The following is a 22,506-nucleotide window of genomic DNA, read 5'->3' as shown; positions in this document are numbered from 1 at the left end:
TTTATTTCTTTTCCAAAAGAACATTTGCTAGGATTGATACTAATAAACGTATTGGCCATTTAGTGATGGTAATATTTACTTGCTTGACAAGGATTTATCGCCTCCTCCTGGTAGCTTGCAGTCTGCTGAGGAAAAGTGTGTGCACAACAGCTGACATGGTCCACGCAGACCAGAGTGCAGGGCGATGAGAGAGAGGCCCAGTGAGGTCACTGGATCACTGACTCAGCAATGACTGAGGATCACAGTGCTGACCGTTACATGAGGCCACAAAGACAGGCTCTGCTGTCATACTGACGTCAGGACAGCGAGGGCATGAGCGTGGGCCAGGCACTGTGTATGGTGTGAAATGACTGCACTGGCACGACCAGGGCACCGTCCATGTGTGTGCCCTGTTCAGTCAGGAGTCAGCAGTGCTTCAGAGAGCTTGGCAGCATACTCTGTTCTGCACACAAGGCTCTAGGCACCAGAAACACTCAGACATGAAGAAAGGAGCCTCCACTGTTCATGGAGTAGCTCACGAAAGGATGGAGATGCACCCAGAGTGCAACAGAGCTGAAGGGAGTAGTCAGGCTGGGGTTGGGGGAATACAGGGGAGCAACCAGGAGCAGGGCTTGCCTTTTGTACAATGTGCACAGAACTCTTAAATGAACCAGGGAATGCGGTTTCCACGCCAACACACAGATATTCTAATTAATTTTTCATGCCAAGAGACTCAAAGTACTTTGTAGTGATTGGATCAATTCCTGACAGCTACTGGAATTTAATTGCTTTTTTTTCCCTTGTGGAAGGCTGGGGGAGCGTGTGAACTCAGGGCTGTTAAAAGGAAAATGCTCAGGGCTATTCAAGGGAAAATGCCCTGCTCTCTGGTACTAGCACTCAGGGCTCAGAACCAGTGGAGGTGGGGGGCCACGTTTCTAGATACAAGAACAAGTTTCAGCGTTTCCTCTACTTGAGTGTTCTCAGTGTTGCCTTTTTACTCCGAAGTCTGTACGGATGTAGGCAGTTTTTTAACCACTAAATGTTTCAACAACGCATCGTCCCTAATTTTCCAAAAACGTAAACTCTAAATTCCATTATTTTATTTTATATATATTATTTTTTCTGGGGGGATGGGGGGACTAGGACACAAAAGAGCCTGGTCTTTGGCGGGCACTGCGCCAGCGGGAACCTGTTTCTCGCTCGGTGGTGGCGGAGCTGTTGGATTCAAACTCAGTATATACGCAGTGCGAGGGGTCCGGGCCGCAGCCCGCGCCTCCCGCGCCTCCCGCGCTTCGAGCCGGCTGGCCGCGGGCCCTCCCAGCCCTGGAAAGGGTTAAGCGAGCGGCGAGGGCTCGGGGCGGGCGGCCGGGGGCCGGGGCGCGCCGGCGCGCTCCCGAGCACGCGCTCCCGGCCACGGGCTGCGGCCGCTCTCCCGCCCGCGTCCCCGCCTCGGCGCGCTTCTCAGATCCGCCAGCGCCTGGCGAGGCCTCCAGGACGCGGTGAGTGCCGGGCCCCGCCGCCGCGGCGGCCGAGACCGCGCTGCCCGGGCCGGGAGCGCGGGGGGCACTCGCTGGGAGGACTGGAAAGACGGGCCCCGGAAAGACCCGCGGACTCCCGCGGGCGCTCGCGCAGGTGCGGAGGAGGCAGCCCGCCCGCCCCCGGCGTTCTTACAGGTGCGCGGGAGAGGCCGGCGCGCGCGCGTCGGGGACCCCGGCGAGGGCTCCGCACCCCCGGCGCGGGCAGGCGCCGAGTGGAGGGCGCGGAGAGGACCTACGAGGTAGGGGTGGGCCCCGAGGGGCAGGCAGCGGCTAGACGGCCCAGGAGGCGGAGGGTAATTGGGCCCGGGGTCCGAGAGTGGGCACTGCTCGGGACAGGGGTGGCCGCCCGGGCGGAGATGGTGGGCAGCGCGGGGAGACGGCCCGGTGGGGTGTGGGGTCCGCCCGGCTCCGGGGCTCCTAGTGGAGCGGGCGGCACGGAGACTCTCCGGGCGCTGCAGCCGGAAGCGGGGGGCGACTAGCCCCTGCTCCGTGCCCGTGGCGACCGCCTCCGAGGACACAGCCCCAGGGGTGCCGTGGTCTCCGTCGTTCCCGCCGCGGATCGCGCTTCGGCGAGCGCAGCCTAGCCAGAGCCATCTCGGGGGCGGAGCGGCCTGAACCGGCGGGGAGGAGCCAGGCCCGCGCCCCGCGCCCCGCGCCCCAGGCCGGACGCTCCTTGGGGAGGCGGTCCCGGTCCAGTGGCCACGTTTGCGGCCAGCGGGGCCGGCCACTTCCCGCTCCCAAAGAGTGCCTTGGCCTGTGCTCAGCGCAGCGCGGGCCTGGCTCGCGGGCGGCCATGGCCGGGCCGGGCCGCGCTGCCTCCGGAGCATCCGTCTCTGGGCGCCACAGGAAGCGGGTGGGAGGGCCCTCCCAGACCTGGGACCGCGGCGGGGAGGGACGTGCCGGAGTGTGTGCGGAGGCTCCTTGCCGGTTCGCCCCCATCACCTCCTCTGACTGCCCTGCGGACCCCCGGGGCCCTCTGCGACCCCCCGGGGACCCCCTCCTTGTGCAGCCGGCATTGCTGGGGGCTCGCGGGGTGCTGGGGTGGTGCACAGCGAGCGCTTTCTTTTCTCGGAGTCTTTGCCCCACTGACCGACCAGACGGGCCACCAGCGGTGCTTGTCGCTTGGGTTGGAACGTGCCTGACATCACGATGGCCGGGGGCGGGGCGCGAGAAGAAACCGCATTTCAATAAAGACAGCGTGTGGCCGGCTGGAGGGGAGGTTAAATGCATTTCCACGGAAAGCCTCCCGCCGGCTCCCCCAACCCCATTCATGCAGGGGGACCCCAGCCTCCCGGTCAGGGCCGGCAGGGTCCGCCACTATGGCGTGGTTGCTCCTGTAGCCTTAAGTAAATATAAAAAAATTTCCACCAATTCTTAGGTTCCTACAAAACCACATCTTCTATCTCCACCCACCCCCACATCTATTCTAAGGGCAAGGAAAAGAACAAATCAATGTAATAAGTTTTATTTCTGCTCCAAGTACTGAAGGCGCCTTGCAGGCAGATTTTAAATCCCTGTGCAGCCCCTCAGTGGGGGTGGGGTGGGTGGTGAGTTCACTCTTCCCAGCCTGTGATCAGGCCGCCTCCCTCCTTTTCGCATCAACCATCAGGTACTCAGCTTCCAATTAGGACTCTTAATGGACCGCCAGTGTTCCCCTGGCTTCTTACCCTGAGCTAATGGTGCCCTATTATTAAGAGTCCTCCATGCCTACCCGGGAAATGCAGAAGGGAGCACTCCATCCCTCAGATTTGCCCAGGGACAGTCCCCTGAATGCACTGTAACTGGAGGTTCCAGCTCTCCCTTTGGGGCCTAACAAAGCAAATGTTTAAAGAAATAAAGTCTTTCCACCTTTTAATGTCAATTGCACAGGATACTGCTGATGATATAATTTTAGAACACAATGAAAAGAGTTCAGAGATTTTGCTTACAGGCCATAAGGCCCTCTTGGGTTTGGGAAGAGGGGAGAAGACAGTGAAGTGTCCGTGGTTCATCAGGATGAGCTGTTGGGGCAGCTTGGCTTTGTGCAGTCCCCTGTGGTCCCAGTGTCTGTGTGTTCCTGGGGCGGGACCGTGCCGGCTGCTGGCTCCAGCGCTGAGAGAACAGAGGGTCTGGGAATGCGGCGAGGCCGTCCCTTCATCCCCGAGCATCTTCCTGGCAGCCCCATCGCTCCGTTTCTGCATGCGCTCACACAAGCTGCCACGCTGGCACCGGGGAAGCACGAGGCCTCCTTTTAGCTCCAAGTCCACTCTCGTCCCTGAGCTGAAACCAGGCGGCGCTCCATGCTGTGGGGCCTCCATCTGGGATCCTGTTTCAGTTTTTTTCTAAATACCAGCAGCATAAATTGTCTGTAATCACAGCTCTGCGGTGAATCTGGAACTACTTAGGCAGCTGTAATGCCCCTCGGCCTCCCTAGTTGGGGGCGCGGTGAACCCAGGAGGATGGCTACGGGGCCACCCCAGAGGTGCCCGCGGGGCTGTCGGGGTGCAGACCAGAACCCGCCCTGTCCCGGCGCGTCCTCCCCTGGTGGCCCTTGGTGGATCTGTTCTGGGGAGTTCAGGGATCACTGTCTCCACTGGGGCCTTGACTCGGGTTTCTCTCTTGGAATTATTGTAATTACTCTAAAATGACAGTGTTGGCACCCGCAGCTCTTTGTGAAATAGTTCACAATGAGCACTGGCTTTTGGGGTAAACCAAGATTTTCCAGGAGTTTGCCTTTGGCCAGCAAGCCAGTTCCTGCTAGAAAGAATATTAAAATAAACAGCACTTTGGAAATTGAAGCTGCTGCAAGTCTTATACAATATCTGATGGATTAAAAACCAATTTCTTCCTTTCACAAACATCTATCGAGTGTCTGTCCCACCCAGGTCAGGCTCAGTTCTAGGTGCTGGGAATACAATGGCATTTAAAACTGACACAGCCTCCGCTTCCCCCAAACTGTCTCCCTGCAGCTTAGGTTCTGATACGGTGAAAGTGATGTTAATTCGTGTGTGGTAACAAGCAGGCAGGCAGTGTCTCTGAAGGAAAGGAACAAACCCCTATGAAAGCACCTGACGCAGGGATTGTGAGTTGGGCTCTGAAGGATGAAGCCCAGCAATGGAGGACGGTAGGGGACACCCTGCGGAGACAGCGGTCAGAGACGCTGGCGCGTCAGAGGAGGAAGGCAGGCCAACAGGCACCCCGGCCGTGTCAGAGATTTGTGACTTAATACACGTTTATCCCTCATTAACTGTGGCATTTCCTCTGTAAATTGACAGAGCTTTACACACTAGGCCTTGATGGAGCAGGACGTGGATTAACTTTGGAGAGCTGAGACTGCGTGGCTCACAGAGCGAGACCGTCCGGGGGGGAGGACATGGCCGAGCGTGGCGTAAGCAGGGGTCCCTGTGCTGGGGGGGGTGCCCTCAGCGCTGGCCCTGAGAACCCTTTGTCGTGGGGCCACGGTGCAGACGCGGAGCTGCTGCCTCTGTCCGAGCCAGGGTCTCCTCCTGCTCCCTTTGCGGGCACCCCCCCTGGCCCCCACGACCGGTTCCTCAGATAGCCGTCAGAATGGTCACTGAAAGGCATGAGCCTTGTTCCGAGGCTGGGTGGCCAGTAGTTTCCCATGGGCTGCAGTCCACAGCACAGATAACAGGAAGCTCACTCCAGCCGGCAGGGTCGTCTGATGGCCAACCCACAAACTTAGTGGCTGCTGCAGACTGAGTACCTGTGTGTTCCCCAAATTCACATGCTGCGCCTAACCCCCAGATGATGGTATTAGGAAGTGGGGGGCTTTGGGAGGTGATGAGGTTGTGAGGGTGCAGCCCCCATGATGGGGTAAGTGCCCTGATGACAGAGACCCCTGGAGACCCCAGCTCTTCCTCCAGCTGAGGACACAGGAGAAGACGCTGTCTGTGAACCAGGGAGCGGGTCTCAGACACTGTGAAGAGTAGTCAGCTTTCCTCCAATCTGCTGGTCTAAATATTAGTCTCAACTAAAAATACCTTCACAGAAATACCTTCTAGACTGGCATTTGAGCAAACACCTGGGTGCCGTGGCCCAGCCAGGCTGACGCATCGCCACTGTCCTGTTCAGACAGGAAGAACGACACGCAGCGGCCGCTCTGTGGGCAGCCCTGCAGGGCCATCGGACACAAGCGGGCTCAGTTCCAGCTCCGGGAGTGATTCTCAGATGCTCCTGCCTTCTTGATCCTCCAAGTCCTCCTCCCTTTTTCATAAAAAGTGCCTGGTGCTTGCAGCTGAGTGATTTTCTCAGCCTGCCTCCTGGTTTCTTTGAGCTGATTTGGCCTATTGACTCCAAGCTGGCAGAATCTCTTCCTGTGCAATTATCTTAAAAACGTTGTGGGCTTTCTATGGATCTGCTGGGATTGAAGCCATTAGACAGAGGTGTCATCCACAAATCCACTCAGTCCTTTCTCCACCTTGGACTCCCTGCAAGGCCGCTGTGAAAAGCATCCTTAAAATTCCTAGAAGCCTTGTGTTGTTTACCACAAGACCCTTCCAGGGCCTCTGCCTGGTGCCCCTCAGATACCAGGAGGTCTTAAAAGAGATCTGATTGTGCTGCCTAGACTGATCTTGGCTCTGAAGCCCCGTCTGAATTCGACAGTCTTGGAGGCGCTGGGAAGGAGAAGAGCTTCATCTGTGAACCCAGTAAGCCTGCTTCCTCTTTGTTTCCTCCAAATTGCACTTGAAAACGGAACCCTTCCTTCTCCAGCTCCCCTCTTCTCTCAAGTCACAGAGACAGCGCTCAGCAGGGCCCCCCCGGCCCCCCCGGAAGTCTTCTCCGGCATCATCCGGCCGACTGGAGCACCCTCCGTCTCTGGCATCGTGGGGCCGCGGTGCTGCTGAGCCCTGCCGTCCAGGAGCCCCGCTCGTCTGTCCTCGGAGCCCTGATGTGTCTGCCCACTGCCTGCCCCACTGGCTCTATAACTGACCACTCCAGACCTGCCAGCTCAGAACAGCAGGGCTGCCATGCCCTTCGACTTACAGGCTGGGCAATCTGGTGGGGAAGCTCGATGGATGCCCTTAAGGCCACCCACATCTGCTGCCAGCTGGGGCCCCTGGCAGCACTGTCTCTGTGGGCTCCAGCTGGGTCCCCAGAGGCTCTGGATTTCTCACAGGTCGGCACCGGGCCCCAAGTGTCGGTCCTAAGAGCGGAAGCTGTGTGATTGCCATTTTCAGCACAGCCTCCATCACCACAGTGACCAGCGTTTAGGATCTGGGGGCCGGAGCATACCCGTGGGGGGGCCGCTGTCACCCGGGGGATGACCCCCTCCTCTCTCATCTTGTCCACGTGGCCGGGCTGCACTGAGGGGCCCCAGGGACCATGAGCCGCGTCCTGCGCCATCCTGCCGCGCCCCCTCCAGCTCCTTCTGCCAGCTGGCGGGGCTGAGCTCCCAGGCCCGAGCTGCCCGCCCTGCGGTGCCTGAGTGCAGCCCTCCTGCGGCCCGGCTCCCTAGCCCTTGAGGTCCGTGTCCCGCGGAGGCTGGGTGTCCCGGTCTGAGTGCAGGGGCCTCGTGTGTGAAGAAGGTTCAGCCTCGCTGGCCCTTTGGTCTCCGAGGGTGGGGCCGTGCGGGGCAGGGCTGCCCGGCAGAGGTCCAAGCAGAGCACGGCCAGCCGACCCAGCGGGAGGCCTGGGAGAGGGCCCACCCCTGGGTGCACGCCGTGGCCTGGGAGAGAGGGCCCACCCCCGGGTGCACGGCCGTGGCCTGGGAGAGAGGCCCCACCCCCGGGTGCACGGCCGTGGCCTGGGAGAGAGGGCCCACCCCCGGGTGCACGGCCGTGGCCTGGGAGAGAGGCCCCACCCCCGGGTGCACGGCCGTGGCCTGGGAGAGAGGGCCCACCCCCGGGTGCACGGCCGTGGCCTGGGAGAGAGGCCCCACCCCCGGGTGCACGGCCGTGGCCTGGGAGAGAGGGCCCGCCCCCGGGTGCACGGCCGTGGCCTGGGCCCTTGGCGCGGTGGAGCCCATGCCTGCCCGGTGAGGGCCCGCTGTGCGAGGGGCTTCCGGGGTCGGCTGTGCTGGGACTGGGCCTGCAGATGCCCCCCACCCAGCCGGGCTGTGAAGCATCAGCTGCCCCGTGCACGGGATGTGGCCACCTCCTTGTGGACTTCCAGACCCCAGAAGACGGCAGGAAGGGGCCGTGTGTGTGTGTGTGTGTGTGGGCGTGTCACACCCTCCCCAGTCACTACTGCCTGACCTCCTGTGGTGTCTGCCCCAGTGGGAGTGCTGTTTCCCAAAATAGCTTCTTCCTGAGACTGAAGTGATCCCCTCACCCTGACCCCACCACAGCCCGGACTCCACACCCACATGTGGGGGAAATCCGGTGGAAACCAGTATGTTGGCAGCCTTCACCTATAAACTCTGTTTAGGCAGATGTTGGGCTTCCCAGGTGGCTCAGTGGTAAAGAATCTGCCTGCGATGCAGCAGACGCGGGTTCGATCCCTGGGTTGGGAAGATCCCCTGGAGGAGGACATGGCAGCCTACCCCTGGAGAATCCCATGGACAGAGGAGCCTGGAGGGCCACAGTCCATGGGGTCAGAAAGGGTGGGACATGACTGAGCAACTAACACACTGACTTTAAAAGAGTTTGCAAAGACAGCAGGTTAATAATATATTGGGCTGGCCAAAATGTTTGGGTTTTTCCATATAATGTAACAAAAACCTTAGCCAATTTTTTGGCCAGCCCAATAGTTTCCTTGGATTGAGTCTCAAGATCATTTAAATATTTTGTTTTTGCATCCACTTATTCCTGGCTGTCTCAGGACTGTCCTGATGGGAGAGGCCTCTTTGACGCTCACATGGAGGAATTCCCACTGACAGAACGTGTCTGGATTTCTGCTTCCGAAGCCAGGTGTCAACAGTGAGAGACGAGCTGGCATTTCATCTGCCTCCGCATCCCGTCCGCCACCCTCGTTGCTTAGAGGACAGAGATCACATGTTGAATTTGGATGAATTCCTCCCTGTAAGCTCTCCACCAGGTTCCTTGTCTCCTGACAGCCAAACAAAAGGCAGTGCTGCTCTGCAGCGGTTTCCAGGCAAGACTCAGGCCCTTTCCCAGGACCTGCTAAGCCGGAGGGGGCGGGCCTAGGTCAAGAGCATTGCTTCTGGGGACCGGCAGGATACCTGAGGACATAGGTCGGGGTGGGGCTCTATTGTTACGTCTTAACCACAGCAAAGCAGGAGAGAGGTCAGAGACAGGGCTTCCTAGCTTGTGATCCATTCATGCCAACAGCGATAAGTGCGCGAGTGCGATTAGTAGGCGAGGGAGCTGGGCTCCAATTTGCCAGTAATGGTGTGTGATCTTGGACAAGTCTCTCTGTATAAAACCAAGAAAATTGTAAAGTGTGAGTTTTTATTTAACTTCCCCACATTTCAGTTTGACCTTGACTTTACTCACGTACTCGTAGCACTAAGAATATGGCAACTTAGGAGTCTTGTTACCTAGTGAGTGACTTCGTTATGTTTCAGACTGTGTGGCTTCCACGAGAGTCAGTCGCAGTCCAGATTGATTATTTAATTGATGAATACTGATACACATATGGGATAACATTTTTAAGTTGTAAGTTATAATCAAACGCCATTAACAATGTGATTAAAATACCCATGGTATCCCAGTGAGCTTTAATACACGTTATCATCTTGCCGTTTACACTTCAAATCCTTAGGAAACCAGGTGTTAATACAGCAGGTAGACAACACCCCCCCCACCCCCACCCCCCACCAAGCCCGTCCCTTTCACACTTCCATGAGTGATACAGAGTTTTTGTTTTCATGTTTAAATGTATGTAAATAGTATTACGGCGCTTCCCAGGTGGCTCAGTGGTAAGGAATCCACCTGCCAATGCGGGAGACACAGGTTCAGTCCCTGGGTCAGGAAGATCCCCTGGGAGAGGAAATGGCAACCCACTCCAGTATTCTTGCCTGGAGAATCCCAGGGACAGAGGAGCCTGGCGGGGTGCAGTCCATGGGCTCCCACAGAGTCAGATACGACTGAGCACAAGCATAAGCAGAAAATCGGATTATACGGCATCTTTCTGCAAATGGCAAACCTTCAAAAATTCAAAATTATGTGTTTGGAATTTATTCACACCGATACATGTAGGTTTAGTTCATCCATTTTAATGTGTGTGGCCCTTTTGGCAGTGATGGAAAATCAGTCTGAAAGAAGTTTAATCAATCTTTTTGTACAAAAGGACACAAAGCTCTCTTTCTGAAACAGGAGATGGATTGCGTGGCTGCCCTGTCACCTCCCTCCACTTCTTCGAAGCCATCAGAGGATTCCTGTTGTCATTCGGACGTGAGGGTGGGGCCTGGCCCTGCTCACCCTGGGGCTCCTGGCCGCGCCAGGCTCTCCAGTTTCTGAACTGGTCAAGCTTGTTTCCAACCCAAGGAGTCTGTTCTCGCTTCCCCTGGCCCTGTGTCTGGCTCCCTCCTGCTCTCAGGAATCTTCCCCGATGCCAGTAGAAACCAGGTCCATCAGGCCTCTCACACCCTTGTTTATGTGGTTTGTAATTCACTAGAGTTCGTATAATGATGGCTTAGGCTTGTTTTCTCCCTAGACTGGGAGCTCCGTGGGGGCCGAGGTCAAGTTTTTTTGGTTCCTGCTCCCATCTAGGACCCAGGGCACTTCCTGAAACATTGTGGGTGTTCAGCTATATCCACTCAGTATGTGAACCAAGTAAGTGACAGAATACTATTAATTATTTATCACCGCTGATGGGACTTTAACAGATTGAAGATCTGGGGGGAAGTGTGAATTTGTTCAGCCCAGGCAAGTCTCTCACTTCTGACACCAGCTTTCCATCCCTGGTGGAGAGCTCACCTCTGATTTCAGAGGATGCCCAAGACAGCCTTATCTTACTCAACTGTTGCTCAAAACTGGGTCTCATGGCGACAGGTTTCCTGGTGGGACTGTGGCCCATGCACCTCCTTCCAGCCCCGGTGGTTCCTTGTGGGATCGCGGTGTTCGCAGTCCGTGTCTGCCTAGGTCAACACCTCCCAAACCCGAGCCGCAAACAGAGGCACGTGCTTCTCTTGCAGCGCGTTCTGGGCTTGTTCCCTGGAGGTGCATCTGGAAATCAAAGGTGTTGTTTGTGCTCATATAACTTGGGAGTCTTCCACGTGACGAGTGCACACGTTTATCTCCACCTGTTCTCCTTTCAGTCCCTCGGGGTGTGTGACTCCGCGGAGCACAGGACCGTGTTGTAACGGCACCCAGTTTGGCCCTGTCTGTGATGTCACGTTTGGTGGTGACTGAAGGTACAGGCTCCCTTGAGCCCGCAGCAGCAATGCCCCTGAGTGCCCCCGCTCTAGTGTGCTGACTTCAGGAGTGAGAGTTCATCTCCTGCCAAGGGCTGTCTCGTGAGTCACGATGCTCTGACACCGTGTGTGTCTCTCAGATTAAAAACAAAGACTGGCGATCTGACGAGGGAGGCGGAATGGTGAAGCTCTCCTACAGATCTTCATGACCTGGTTGTCCTGTTGGATTAACGTACGTCTCATCCCTTCACCCTGGGCATCATCTTACCCAGATGGCTCATTACTGGCAACAGCCAAGGGCACAGAGACGCTCCCCTGATTTTGGCTCTCTGACCCGCGGGGCTTTTCTCCCACATAAACCGAGGCAGTGCTGCTGCAGCAGGAGGACCATGGGCCATGCCTTTGACAGCACTCTGAGGGGGCAGGGCACAGGGTCTGCACGCACAGGCACACCTGTGTGGGGTGTGCATGCACACACAGCCTTGTGGGGCTCACCAAGGTGTGGGGTCTGCATGCACAGGCACACCTGTGTGGGGTGTGCATGCACACACAGCCTCGCGGGGCTCACCAAGGCGTGGGGTCTGCACGCACAGGCACACCTGTGTGGGGTGTGCATGCACACACAGCCTCGCGGGGCTCACCAGGGCGTGGGGTCTGCATGAACAGGCACACGTGCGTGGGGTATGCATGCACACACAACCTCGCGGGGTTCACCAGGGCACGGCGGCAGTTCTGCGCTCGCCCCACAGGTGGAGAGGCCTTTCTGGCCCAGGATGAGGGTCGAGCTCGGGGCAGACCTGGGAGCAGACAGCTCAATGCCTTGTTTTCCAGCCTAAGGAGTTTGGACTTTGCGAACAGCTATTACGTAAAGGCTTTTCTTCATGACATTCTGTGATTTTACTTCCTCCAGTGCAGCTGTGCCAGAGAGTCAGCCCGCTGTTATTCCCCTAAATCACACCCACACAGACAGCCCCAGCGGGCCCGTTCCTGCCAGACCTGCCCGCGTCTCCATCTGCTTCCCTCTCAGGGCTGGGACAGCCCCCTCCACCAGCATCCTGCCCCCCAGCTGCGCTGGGCAGCGGACCAGACCCACCAGCGTTTTGTAGGCGTCCCTCAGCCCACCGCGCGGATGCGGCAAAGTCCCGGGCTTCACCTTCAAAACTGGAACAGACAGGAAGGACCTCCCTGGTGGCTCAGTGGTAAAGAATCTGCCCGCCAACGCAGGAGCCTCAGGTTTGTTTCCTAGTCCAGGAAGATCCCACATGCCTAGGAGCAACTGTGCTCCACAACTGCCGAGCCTGTGCTCGAGAGCGGGGGGAACCGCTGCTACTGAAGACTGCAGGCCCGGGGGCTTGTGCCCCACAACAGGAGAAGCCATCGCCACAGCTAGAGAGCAGTCCCCGTGCACTGCAACCAGAGGACGCTGGCACCCTGCAATGGAGACCCAGCACAGCCAAAATACATAATAAAATTAAAAAAAAAAAAAAAAAAAACACTACTAGCAGCAGACAGAAGGACCCAGAGCATCGGGCGGGCGCTGGGTGGCATGGATGCTGGAGCCAGCCTGTGGGCCCCGTCTGGCTCAGCCACTTGCCGGGCGCAGGGCTAGTTAATTGTATGAAGTTGGTGAGACTGCTTCACATCTCATTTCCTCTGGTAAAACGGCTAAAAGCTACAGCCCCGCAGAAGGGTTCCTGCAAGGGTCACATATGTAACACACACAACAGCAGTGCCTGCAAGATAGACGAGACAGGCTTGAGCTGGGTCATGATCACTCCTGCACTGAGGTTGCCTTACAGTCTGGCGAGTCCTAGAAACGTCCTTCGTGAAAAGCAAATTAAAAATTACAGTGCTAAAGCCTGGTAGTGTAGACTCAGGTTAACGTCATCCCAGGATTCACTGGCTGCTCACTGTCTGAGTGGGGTCGCCCTGGTGTGTGGGGGTCAGTGGTGGGCAGGGCTCAGGGAGTGGTCCTGGGACCCTACTGTGACAAGCAGGTGGCTGGACACTCGGATTGGACACATGGTGGGCCTGACTCAGAGGACCCCCAGAAGGAACTGGCTACAACAACAGGCGCTGCAGGTGTTTAGATAAACTTCATAAGTCTGTTCACTAATGTTTTTTAAAAAATTGACTTTATTTGAAAGGGAGATTCTCTTTAGCAACCTATATCATGATAATGAAACAAACTTAATTTTAAATGATCTGATGTCCACATTAAGTGCATAAATAATGTCCACATTTGGAAATCATACACAATCTTTTTTAAAAAATTCATATTGAGAGAAAAATTCATAGGAAGAGACTAAAAACTTCTGCTTGGGTATTTACACTGTGGAGAAGAGGTGTATATCCTTCACAGGTAGTGCTACCTAAGTTATATTTAAAGCAGACATGTTCCTATTAAAATATTTTCTCACCAGTAGTCAGGAAGGATTCTGTTACTACCGCACACCCGCACCTCTGCTGACACATCCCTTCCCGTCAGTCACGACGATAGGCGGAGAGGCAGTTGTTCATCTAACAGCCCCCAGAAAGGTGCTTGGGGGAGAGGCCCTTCCCGTGCTACGGTCGGTGGGGAGTCTGGTGGTTTCCTTGCTATCAGGGCCGGTGCCAGGCTCAGAATCCTCCCAGAGCCTCCGAGGGGGACTCTGATTCCAGAGCCAAGTGCAATATGGGGAAAAGTCCCTTTGGAAATCCCGGACTTCCAATCAAAGAAACCTGACCTGAGCATCTTGGCAAACCCGCCAATGCCTGTTAAACACAGGACTGTTAAACACAAAATGGGCTGATTCCTTCCCATCCATTTAATGGGTCATTCTAGGGGAGAGGGTTTTGCTCTGAAAGTTGAGTTTCTTGAACATCATTTGGAAAAGGAAGTGGTCCTCTGCTTTCTCCTGGGGATGCTGACTATTTGTCCTTCATGGTGTGTGTGTGGGGGGGGGCGGGCAGGACCTGTCGACCTGCAGAACCTTCCTTCAGACAGTGGGCTGCACACGGGGAGCTGGCATGGACGGGCCTGCTGAGGCTGCTGACCGCCTAGATTGTGTCTGTTTCATCACGCAGCTCTTGCTTAGTGCGGCTATGACAAAATTTCTGCTTTGCCTGATTCTTTCAGGCTTTAAGTGGACTCTGAAGAGCTTTTAAAACACGAGAGTTCCGAACTCAGGCTTTTCAAGTGAGTCCCGTGCCCTGCCTTGGCTTTGAGTCTGTGATGCCTTCCAAGAGGAGAGCCCTCAGGGGTTGGGCCTGTGCACATTCTGATGAGAGTCAGGCCAGAGGAGTAACTAGGAAGTTCTGAAACTCTTTTCCTGGCTTAAAACTAGTTAGTTTTCTGAGGTCCAAGATTGGCCATACCATACAAAGAAAGTGTGAAAAGAAGCAAGTCAGAGAGCCAGTTCTCTGGTTCTACTTCAGGCATGGATGTGTATACATATATTTGGGTAAGATATGTAAGTATGTGTTACTTTTTATCTAACTTTCCCTGAATGACTCAGCTGACTAAGAAAACACCTCTGGCACTTTGGGAAAAAGCCAGAACTTTTGCTTATAAAATCTGCCGGTTTCCAGTTTGTCATCACATTCCGGTCACCGGGGGCCGGAGTTCATTTCCATCTCAGTGGACACAGCACCTCCCCAGCAGCTCCGCAGGCTGGTGAACAGCTGAGTAAACACGCAGCTCCCCCGTGACCCTCACGCCTGTGGTCAGAGTTTCAGCCCGTCCCCACCGTCCCCACCGTCCCCACGCTGCCTTTCCACACTGGACAGCGCCCTGCACGTGGGAATATGCCCCATGGGGTACTGGTAACAGTTTCTGGGCAATAGGGAGGGAGGGAGGTGAAGAGAGAGGAAGGGAGAGGGAACTGAACGTCTAGAATTTCCAACTCTGAGACACTTGTATTTCCTAACACGGCAGCAGGAAAGAGCCAGGTAAACGTGTTTATACACATACATACACTCAGCCCTGCACATTTATAGGGATCAGGTAACAGTATTAAGTACAATTAGCAGAGAATCAGAAGCAGCTGAGGGTAGGTGGTTAGGTGTCACTATATCTGGTCTAAGAAGTGAACACAGCCTGGAAAGACGGCGGGCCTGGCTGTGTGTATCTGGTGGATTTCTCTCGTCCACAGCCTCTTTGTAGGAAAACCAGAGCACAGCTGCCCCACCCCTTATGCCAAGACCCCCTTCCAGGCTGCTGAGTCTCAGTGAAGATTTGGCCAATTTAGGAAAGATAGTTTATTCTTCTGATTCATCTGCAGGTGCTCACCTCTGCCTTCCAAGGAGTTACGTGGGTTTTGTTTTCTGTTTCGTTTCGTCTTGGCTTTCTCTTTGGGGGCACGTGTGCTCTTTGGAGCATCCTTTCTTGGAGGTTTTCGGAGGTGCAGTGCAGAGAAGGAGCAATTCAAACGGGTTTCAGGTTGGAGCCTCGGAGGCCAAGCCCACACCAGAGCCCTCGCTCAGCACCTTTCTTCAAATACTGGCTCTAACCGAATTTGAGATAGCTGACTGGATCAGGTTTCAGGAAAACTGTCCCACGGCAGAACTGAGGAGGTATCATAGGCTAACTGTGCTTTCTCACTGAGAGTTCTTAATTTCACACATAACATCTCATTAGGTTGGAGTTCGGGAATGGTTGATACTGTCACTGATCCTCCAAACCAGCAGTTTTATGGTTCAACCCAATGAATTAATATTTAAGGCCCTTGGCTGAACTGGGTCCTTCCTTACAGGCCTCAAAAATCAGGGGAGGACAAGTCTTTTAATTCCTAAATAGTATTCACTGAAATCTCTCTCCAGCACTGAAAAGCCAAAATCCCCTTCCCACCAAATCTGAAGCCTACAGCTTGTGGGGTTGCTGGGGGCAGATGTTATCATGAAATCGCCTATGGAAAATGCAAACTCAAACATCCTCTCTTTCCCCTGTAAACAGGAACACGAAGAGCTGGTGACATGACATGGAAACACCTGATGTTCCGACAAAGGAAGTCGCAGAGGAAGGCCCCCGGTGGATGAGTGAGGAAGACGGGTCTAGTGTGTGCACTGACTTGTCCTAACGCCCACCTGGAGAGTGAATTACGCACCCCCGCCTGCCCCCAGGTGAACACCGCCGAGCCAGGCCCGCACTCAGCCCTAATGGCGAACGGGGGTCACACACGAGGAGAAAGCTCCCCCGGCGGCTGCCTGTAAAGCAGGACTGAAAGTCAGGGTTGGGAAGCGTGGACCGCAGACCGGCGCCGAGCGCAGACGCGATGGGATGCGGACGGATGGACGGTGACTCGGGGAGACAGGGCGGGCCAGGTGCTTAGTACCCGACAGCTGAGCCCGCAGAGCGGGACCCGTGCCCAGAGCGGCGGCAGCGGCTGCCCGACCGTTCCGTCCGCCCGCGCGGAGCCCCGACTACACAGACCCGGGCAGACGGCCGCCCGCCCGCGGGGACCGCGCTGGGGTCACAAGTTCAGCCGGGAGCGGGAGCGCGCTCCCGCAGACACACCCCTTTCTCGGGATAGCGGGCGGGCGGGTGCGAGCCGAGCGGCGCAAGAGCGAAAGCCGCTGTGGACACAAGGGCGGTCTGATCGCACACCCGGAGCCCGGAGGAGCCATCGACCTTGGGCAGCCCGAGTCCGGGCGGAGTGATGCGGAGCTGCTGAGGGGGACAGCTGCCCGAGCGAGCGCGCATGGAGAACCCGGTGGTCCCCTGCGTCCTCTACCCGGGCGACGGGGCGTGCGGCCAGGCCGGAGGCCGGGGCGGCGCTCCCGAGGCTCCGGGAGAGGGCAGCCTGCAGCCGCCGGACGCGGCCGAGGGGGAGGGCGCGGCGTCCCCGGCGCAGACACCCTGCAGCCTCAGCGCGTCCCTGTGCTTCAGCTCCGGGGACGACTCCCCGCCGCAGTCTCGCGCCTCCTCCGCGGCGGAGGACGCAGCGGCCTCGCCGCCCTCGTGTTGCAGCGGCCGGCGGGTGGTGGAGAGGCAGTGGGGCGTCGGCAGCTCGGGCGCCGCGTCCCCGGAAGACTCCGCGTCCCCCGAGGAGCCCGCGTTCCCCGGGGAGTGCCCGCCGACCGAGGAACCCACATCCCCGGAGGAGCCCGCGGACCCCGCGCCCGTGCCGCCCGGCGTCGGCCCAGAGCACGGAGAGCCCGACCTGCTCATCGAGGTCTCGGGCCGCCGGCTGCGGGCGCACAAGGCTGTGCTGGCGGCGCGCAGCGACTACTTCCGCGCGCGCGCGTCCCGGGACGTGCTGCGGGTGCAGGGCGTGGGCTGGGCGGCGCTGCGGCTGCTGCTGGCCTACGCGTATAGCGGGCGCATGGCGGGCGTGCGCCCAGACAACGTGGCCGACGTGGTGGCCGGCGCGCGCCGCCTGCAGCTACCCTGCGCCGCGCAGCGCGCCACCGACGCCGTGGCGCCGCAGCTGAGCCTGGCCAACTGCTTCGAGGTGCTGAGCGCGGCCAAGCGGCAGCGGCTGGCAGAGCTGCGCGAGGCCGCCTACCGCTTCATGAGCGACCACTACCTGGAGGTGCTGCGCGAGCCCGCCGTCTTCGGGCGCCTGTCTGGAGCCGAGCGCGACCTGCTGCTGCGCCGCCGCCTACGCGCCGGCCGCACCCGCCTGCTGGCTGCCGCTCTCGGGCCGGCCGGGGAGCGCGCGGGCAGCCGGCCACAGAGCCCGTCAGGGGACGCGGAGGGCCGCGGCGAGGCCGCCGTCTACTGTTTCCACGAGGCGGCTGGCGAGTGGCGCGAGCTGACACGGCTGCCAGAGGGCGCGCCGGCGCGGGGCTGCGGCCTCTGCGTGCTCTACAACTACCTCTTCGTGGCCGGAGGCGTGGGGCCCGCGGGCCCCGACGGCCGCGCCAGGCCCTCCGACCGGGTCTTCTGCTACAACCCGGCCACTGATAGCTGGAGCACTGTGCGGCCGCTGCGCCAGGCGCGCTCCCAGCTGCAACTGCTGGCCCTGGACGGCCACCTGTACGCCGTGGGCGGCGAGTGCCTGCTCAGCGTGGAGCGCTACGACCCGCGCGCCGACCGCTGGGCCGCCGTGGCCCCGCTGCCCCGGGGCGCCTTCGCCGTGGCCCACGAGGCCACCACGTGCAACGGCGAGATCTACGTGTCCGGGGGCTCACTTTTCTACCGCCTGCTCAAGTATGACCCACGGCGTGACGAGTGGCAGGAGTGCCCGTGCAGCAGCAGCCGTGAGCGCTCGGCCGACATGGTGGCTCTGGACGGCTTCATCTACCGCTTCGACCTGTGTGGGGCCCGCGGCGACGCGCCGGCGGCCGTGCCGGCCGGGGGGGTCAGCGTGCTCCGCTACCACTGCCTGGCCAAGCAGTGGAGCCGCTGCGCCTCGCACCTGCGGCCCCCGGGTGCGCCCTCGGGCCTGCAGCCCTTCCGCTGCGCCGCGCTGGAGGGCACCATCTACTGCGTGAGCCGCGCGGGCACCTGGCGCTTCGTGCCGCCCGGGGAGGGCGAGCCTGGCGCCGGCGACGCGGGCCTCGAAGGCAGCTTTGAGCTCCAGTCGCTCCAAACCCCGGCGGACGCCCGGGGCCTGCTCTTCCCCTTCGTGCTCAACTTGCCGGAGGAGAAGCCGGACCGAGGGGAGGAGGGCGCTGTGTAGAATGAGCCAGGTGGTCACCCGGCGTGTCCCTCCGTGGCCCGAGACAGGGAATGCGCCGTGGGCCGAGGTCCCAACTGGGAACCCGGAAGGGCGCAAGGGGAGCGGAGGCCGGGGGAGAGGGTCGGGGGTGGGCGCTGCCCACGGGGATCACTTAGGAGGTAGTGCTTGTCACTACCGGGCCTGGCAAACCGTGTGCAACGCTGCCTTAAGGCCCCCTTTCTACTCTGCATTCCTTCTGCTTTGTTTTGCTTTGCTTAAGGGGGGGGGGGATGTCGATGGCTTAAGAAGCAGGATATGAGCAAATAACTTTGCAAATAAGATACAACATACCTGAGAAAGAAGGAAACAGAATCAGAGACTGCGCTTCCGGGTGCAGTGGGTGGGCCCTGTGTACCCCGGACGGTGTGGCTCGTCGGGGAGGCAGGCTTGAGTGCTGCGGGGTGCCAGCCCCCTTGTTACTGCGTGCTGAGAAGGCCCTGGGAAACGCGGGGGGCTCCCAGACTGGAGTCCTAAATGAGGCCAGTGTGAACCATATTCCTGGAAACCCCTGAAAGAAGGTCGTGCTTTTTTTCAGCTTGGAGTTTAAAATCATAACCGATAAATCAAGCTCTTAAAGCTTTTCTAATTTAGTTTAAAAGTTCCTGCCCTATGTGTCAACTCCGAATGTAAGAAGTACTAAAGATGAAATCTTTGATTCCCAATAAGGTCTCCTGTCCAGTGAGCACGGGAGATCGCAGGGGCCCCGGACAGGGGCAAAGGTCCACACACCTGAGAGCAGGTCCCTCTCATCACCTAACTGAGGTGGGCTTAATACTTTCAATTTCAAGGATGCTCATCATTATGTTCAATGTGTAGCAATGATTGACTGTTACTCGGGCTTTAGATCTTTGGTGACTGTTGGCCAAAGAGCGTATCATCAGTAGGCGAGGCTGACAGCGGCCAGGTGCTCGCCTGCTTTGAAAGCAGGGCCAGGGTGCCCAGCCGCTGTGATATTTTATAGTGGGCTTGAAGAGAGTAGTATTCCCCCGGAAAGAGGACAAAAATCCTTTCTTTTTTTGAGAGTTCTAAAGAAAAACATACAGGCATAGTTTGAACCCACCAATTGTGATGTTTTAAATATTAATTCTGGTAACTCTGAGGGAAATTCATTTTTACAACCATTATTCTAAGAAAGTGCGGCAGAGTGACAGTGAGCATGTAGACACGAGGGGGAGCATGTGTTTATAAGGGAGTATGGGGCTTTCCTGGTGGCTCTGTGGTAAAGAATCTGCCTGCCAATGTGGGAGACTTGGGTGAGGAAGATCCCCTGGAGAAGGAAATGGCAACCCACTCTAGTATTCTTGCCTGGGAAATCCCATGGACCGAGGAGCCTGAAGTCTATGGGGTTGCAAAAGAGTGGGACATGAATTAGCAAGTAAACAACAGTAACATAATATAGTTTAGCAAATGAACTACTTTTGTCTAATTGTGAGCTCCAAAATACCATTAATAAAACTAACATGAAATTTCACTACTGTAATAGGGCACAAGGATTAAAAGGCAGGGTTTACTATCTATTAAACATTTAAGGATAAAATGTATGTTCATAAAGAGAGGCCAACTGACTTGGATTCTGAATCCAATCCACTTTTTTTTTATGACAGGAAAAGTGCCCATTGAAGGTTACTGGCACAGAAGTCAATGAAGTCATGTGTAGCTTACTGTGATTTCCTCATGAATCAGTGATGGGAGGGAGCCTCCCTGTGCGATCTGTGGGTGTGCGGGGAATAGGTTATGCTTCCTAAAGAGGCAGTGGTCGTTAAAGTGGTCAGTTAAGCATGCTTAGAAATTCAGCATGACTCATGCATGTCCTGAGGACAGGGCTCTGCCGTCTTAGCTGGTGTGTTCTGGGAACTTGTGTGCCTGCCCGTGACCACTCCTGACACCACAGGATGTCTTGGCAACTCGGGTCAGCATCTTAGGAAAAACCAGGCTCCAGATTGCCTGACTTTGTAGGAGCAGACTGGAGACATGGCAGGAGAAGAAGAAGTGAGATCCAAAAGAAACTGTGCTTGTAAAGACACGAGCGTTTCACATGACAGTACATTTTTCTCCAGACTTGCATTACTTATGCTCAATTTTTATTTGAAATGGAACCGAGGTGATATTTTCATTCCTTCAGTATCAAACTCATGAGATATGATCACTGTGATTTTACTTGAGAAATCATTCCTAGGATGCTTACCATTGAAAAACACAGATCCTAAAGTGGGCTTCCAAAGTCAACTCTCCCCATTGGAGATGGGAGACATACTAGCTGTCAGACATGGACAGCCAGACGATGACACACCCCTCGGGAGTGTTTGGATATTATTTCATCCTTGAGTTGAATGAAGGGACGCTTGGCTGAGATGCAGCACCGCTTCCTGTGGGAGCTGGCCCTGAGCCCCAGGGAGTTGTCAAGACAAGATCCCGGAGGATGCCTAAGGAGGGTGGTGGGCTTAGAACCTTGTAGACCACGTTTCTCAAGGCAGTATCACCTAGAACAGGTGCCAGAGGACCTGTGTGCTGCGAAGACCAGTTCATTTTGTTTGGGGGCCAGTACCTGGGGTGTGGGGCCAGTTGGGCCGTGTGCCAAGCACACAAGTGGAAAAGCCCCAGGCCCAGGATCCTTCTGCGCAGGAGGGCTGGGCGAGGGGCAGGCCTCCAGGGCTGGCGTTCCAGGGCCGGGGCTTGTCCTATTGCTGAGCCTGTGTCCAGCTCTCTGTAGAGAACCAGTTGGTGTAAAAGGATCCCTGCTCTTCTATCGCTTGAATCAAATGAAGGCAGAGCATTTACAACATCTGTAATTCTCATGAAATTAAGAAACCCCCAAACACTGACATTTCCAGACATTTGAAAGAGCGGTGGGGCATTTTCAGGGGAAACGTAATTCGCAGAAGCTTAATCTTTCGGTTAGTTCACAGCAATGACTTTTGTGTTGTGAATCAAGGTTCGTTTGGAACCTGAAGGATTGGGGTGAAGTCATCTTCATTTCCTTTCTGTTTTTCCTGCTGGTTGGGGAGAGCCCTGGTGCCAGCGCCAGCGTGGACTCTGGCAGCTTTATGGGGCTGGCCTGGGACTGCAGTGACTTTATTTCTGCGCCAGTTTATTTTCCTTTCAGAGAATGAATGCTGCAGAAATTCTTTGGCTACTTAGTGACAACAACTCCCGGTATCACTTTTGCTGCTGCTGCTGCTGCTAAGTCGCTTCAGTAGTGTCCAACTCTGTGCGACCCCATAGACGGCAGCCCACCCGGCTCCCCCGTCCCTGGGATTCTCCAGGCAAGAACACTGGAGTGGGTTGCCATTTCCTTCTCCAATGCATGAAAGTGAAAAGTGAAAGTGAAGTCGCTCAGTCGTGTCCGACTCTTAAGTGACCCCATGGACTGTAGCCTACCAGGCTCCTCCATCCATGGGATTTTCCAGGCAAGAGTACTGGAGTGGGGTGCCATTGCCTTCTCCAATCACTTTTGCTACAGATACTTAAATCACCTGGTCCATTTTTGTTACTTTCTGGTGTCAATTTAGTAATTCTGGTAGCCACTGTTCAATTTTTTTGGTCTCTTGGGTAACTCCCTCTGAAATGTTTTGAAATGAAATGTGTTTTTAAGTCTTTGCCTTTTCCTGAAGTTAAGGTGGTTTCAGGATGTTATCTGTTGTGACACCTTCCTGGGTCGAAATGTAAACAAAAGTGCTCTTTTGCATTCTGTCTTATTGTAGATGATTTCCTAGCTTACAAAATGATTTATTTTTGGTGTCTTTAAAAAAAATAAGTGTTCTCCTTTTCCCCTTTCCTCTGCGACATCATTATTCACGGGAAGATAACAGGAACTAAGGATGGGAAGGGGTCATGTTCTGGTTGCATCTGAGTGTGCATCAGAGCCACGTTCTGTTTGCTTCCCCGCGTCCTGGAGGGCACCGCGAGGCTCCGGCTCCTAGTGTGGGAAGTGGCATGGGTGAGGGCCTCCTACCTGCTTGGTGAACTGGTGTGAAATGAAACAAAAGACCAGATTTGTCCTCCTGCGAGACGCCAGCTCCTCTGAGGCTTTTGACAGCGCTAAGCAGTGCCGTGATGTTGCTGGGTCTTGAAGACAAACAGCCGTCTTGAA

The 22,506-nt window shown here is 56.5% G+C and overlaps 1 protein-coding gene across 13 annotated transcripts; it reads left to right on the top strand.

Annotated features, from left to right (window-relative positions):
- Nucleotides 1-1,349: 1,349 nt before the first annotated feature.
- On the top strand, nt 1,350-22,175 carry KBTBD11 (kelch repeat and BTB domain containing 11). 13 transcript variants are annotated; one of them, XM_070364062.1, is made up of 7 exons: nt 1,350-1,478; nt 8,277-8,476; nt 9,734-10,192; nt 10,678-10,773; nt 10,914-11,005; nt 11,684-12,006; nt 15,707-22,175. In XM_070364062.1, exon 7 carries the CDS (start codon nt 16,452-16,454, stop codon nt 18,375-18,377), a length of 1,926 nt encoding a protein of 641 aa, XP_070220163.1. In that variant the 5' UTR covers nt 1,350-1,478; nt 8,277-8,476; nt 9,734-10,192; nt 10,678-10,773; nt 10,914-11,005; nt 11,684-12,006; nt 15,707-16,451; the 3' UTR covers nt 18,378-22,175. The 13 variants fall into 13 exon arrangements, with proteins under 13 accessions (XP_070220163.1, XP_070220165.1, XP_070220161.1 ...); XM_070364064.1 differs by lacking the exon at nt 10,914-11,005; XM_070364060.1 differs by having other exon boundaries at nt 10,914-12,006.
- The last annotated feature ends 331 nt before the right edge of the window (nt 22,176-22,506 follow it).

This window comes from Bos mutus, chromosome 27, assembly GCF_027580195.1.
Source record: "Bos mutus isolate GX-2022 chromosome 27, NWIPB_WYAK_1.1, whole genome shotgun sequence".
NCBI lineage: Eukaryota > Metazoa > Chordata > Mammalia > Artiodactyla > Bovidae > Bos > Bos mutus.
This window is presented reverse-complemented; position numbering and strand designations above follow the sequence as displayed.

What these genes read in the sequence shown, in the direction of transcription:
- KBTBD11 (XM_070364065.1), top strand. Translation starts at nt 16,452, where the DNA reads ATGGAGAACCCGGTGGTCCCCTGCGTCCTCTACCCGGGCGACGGGGCG.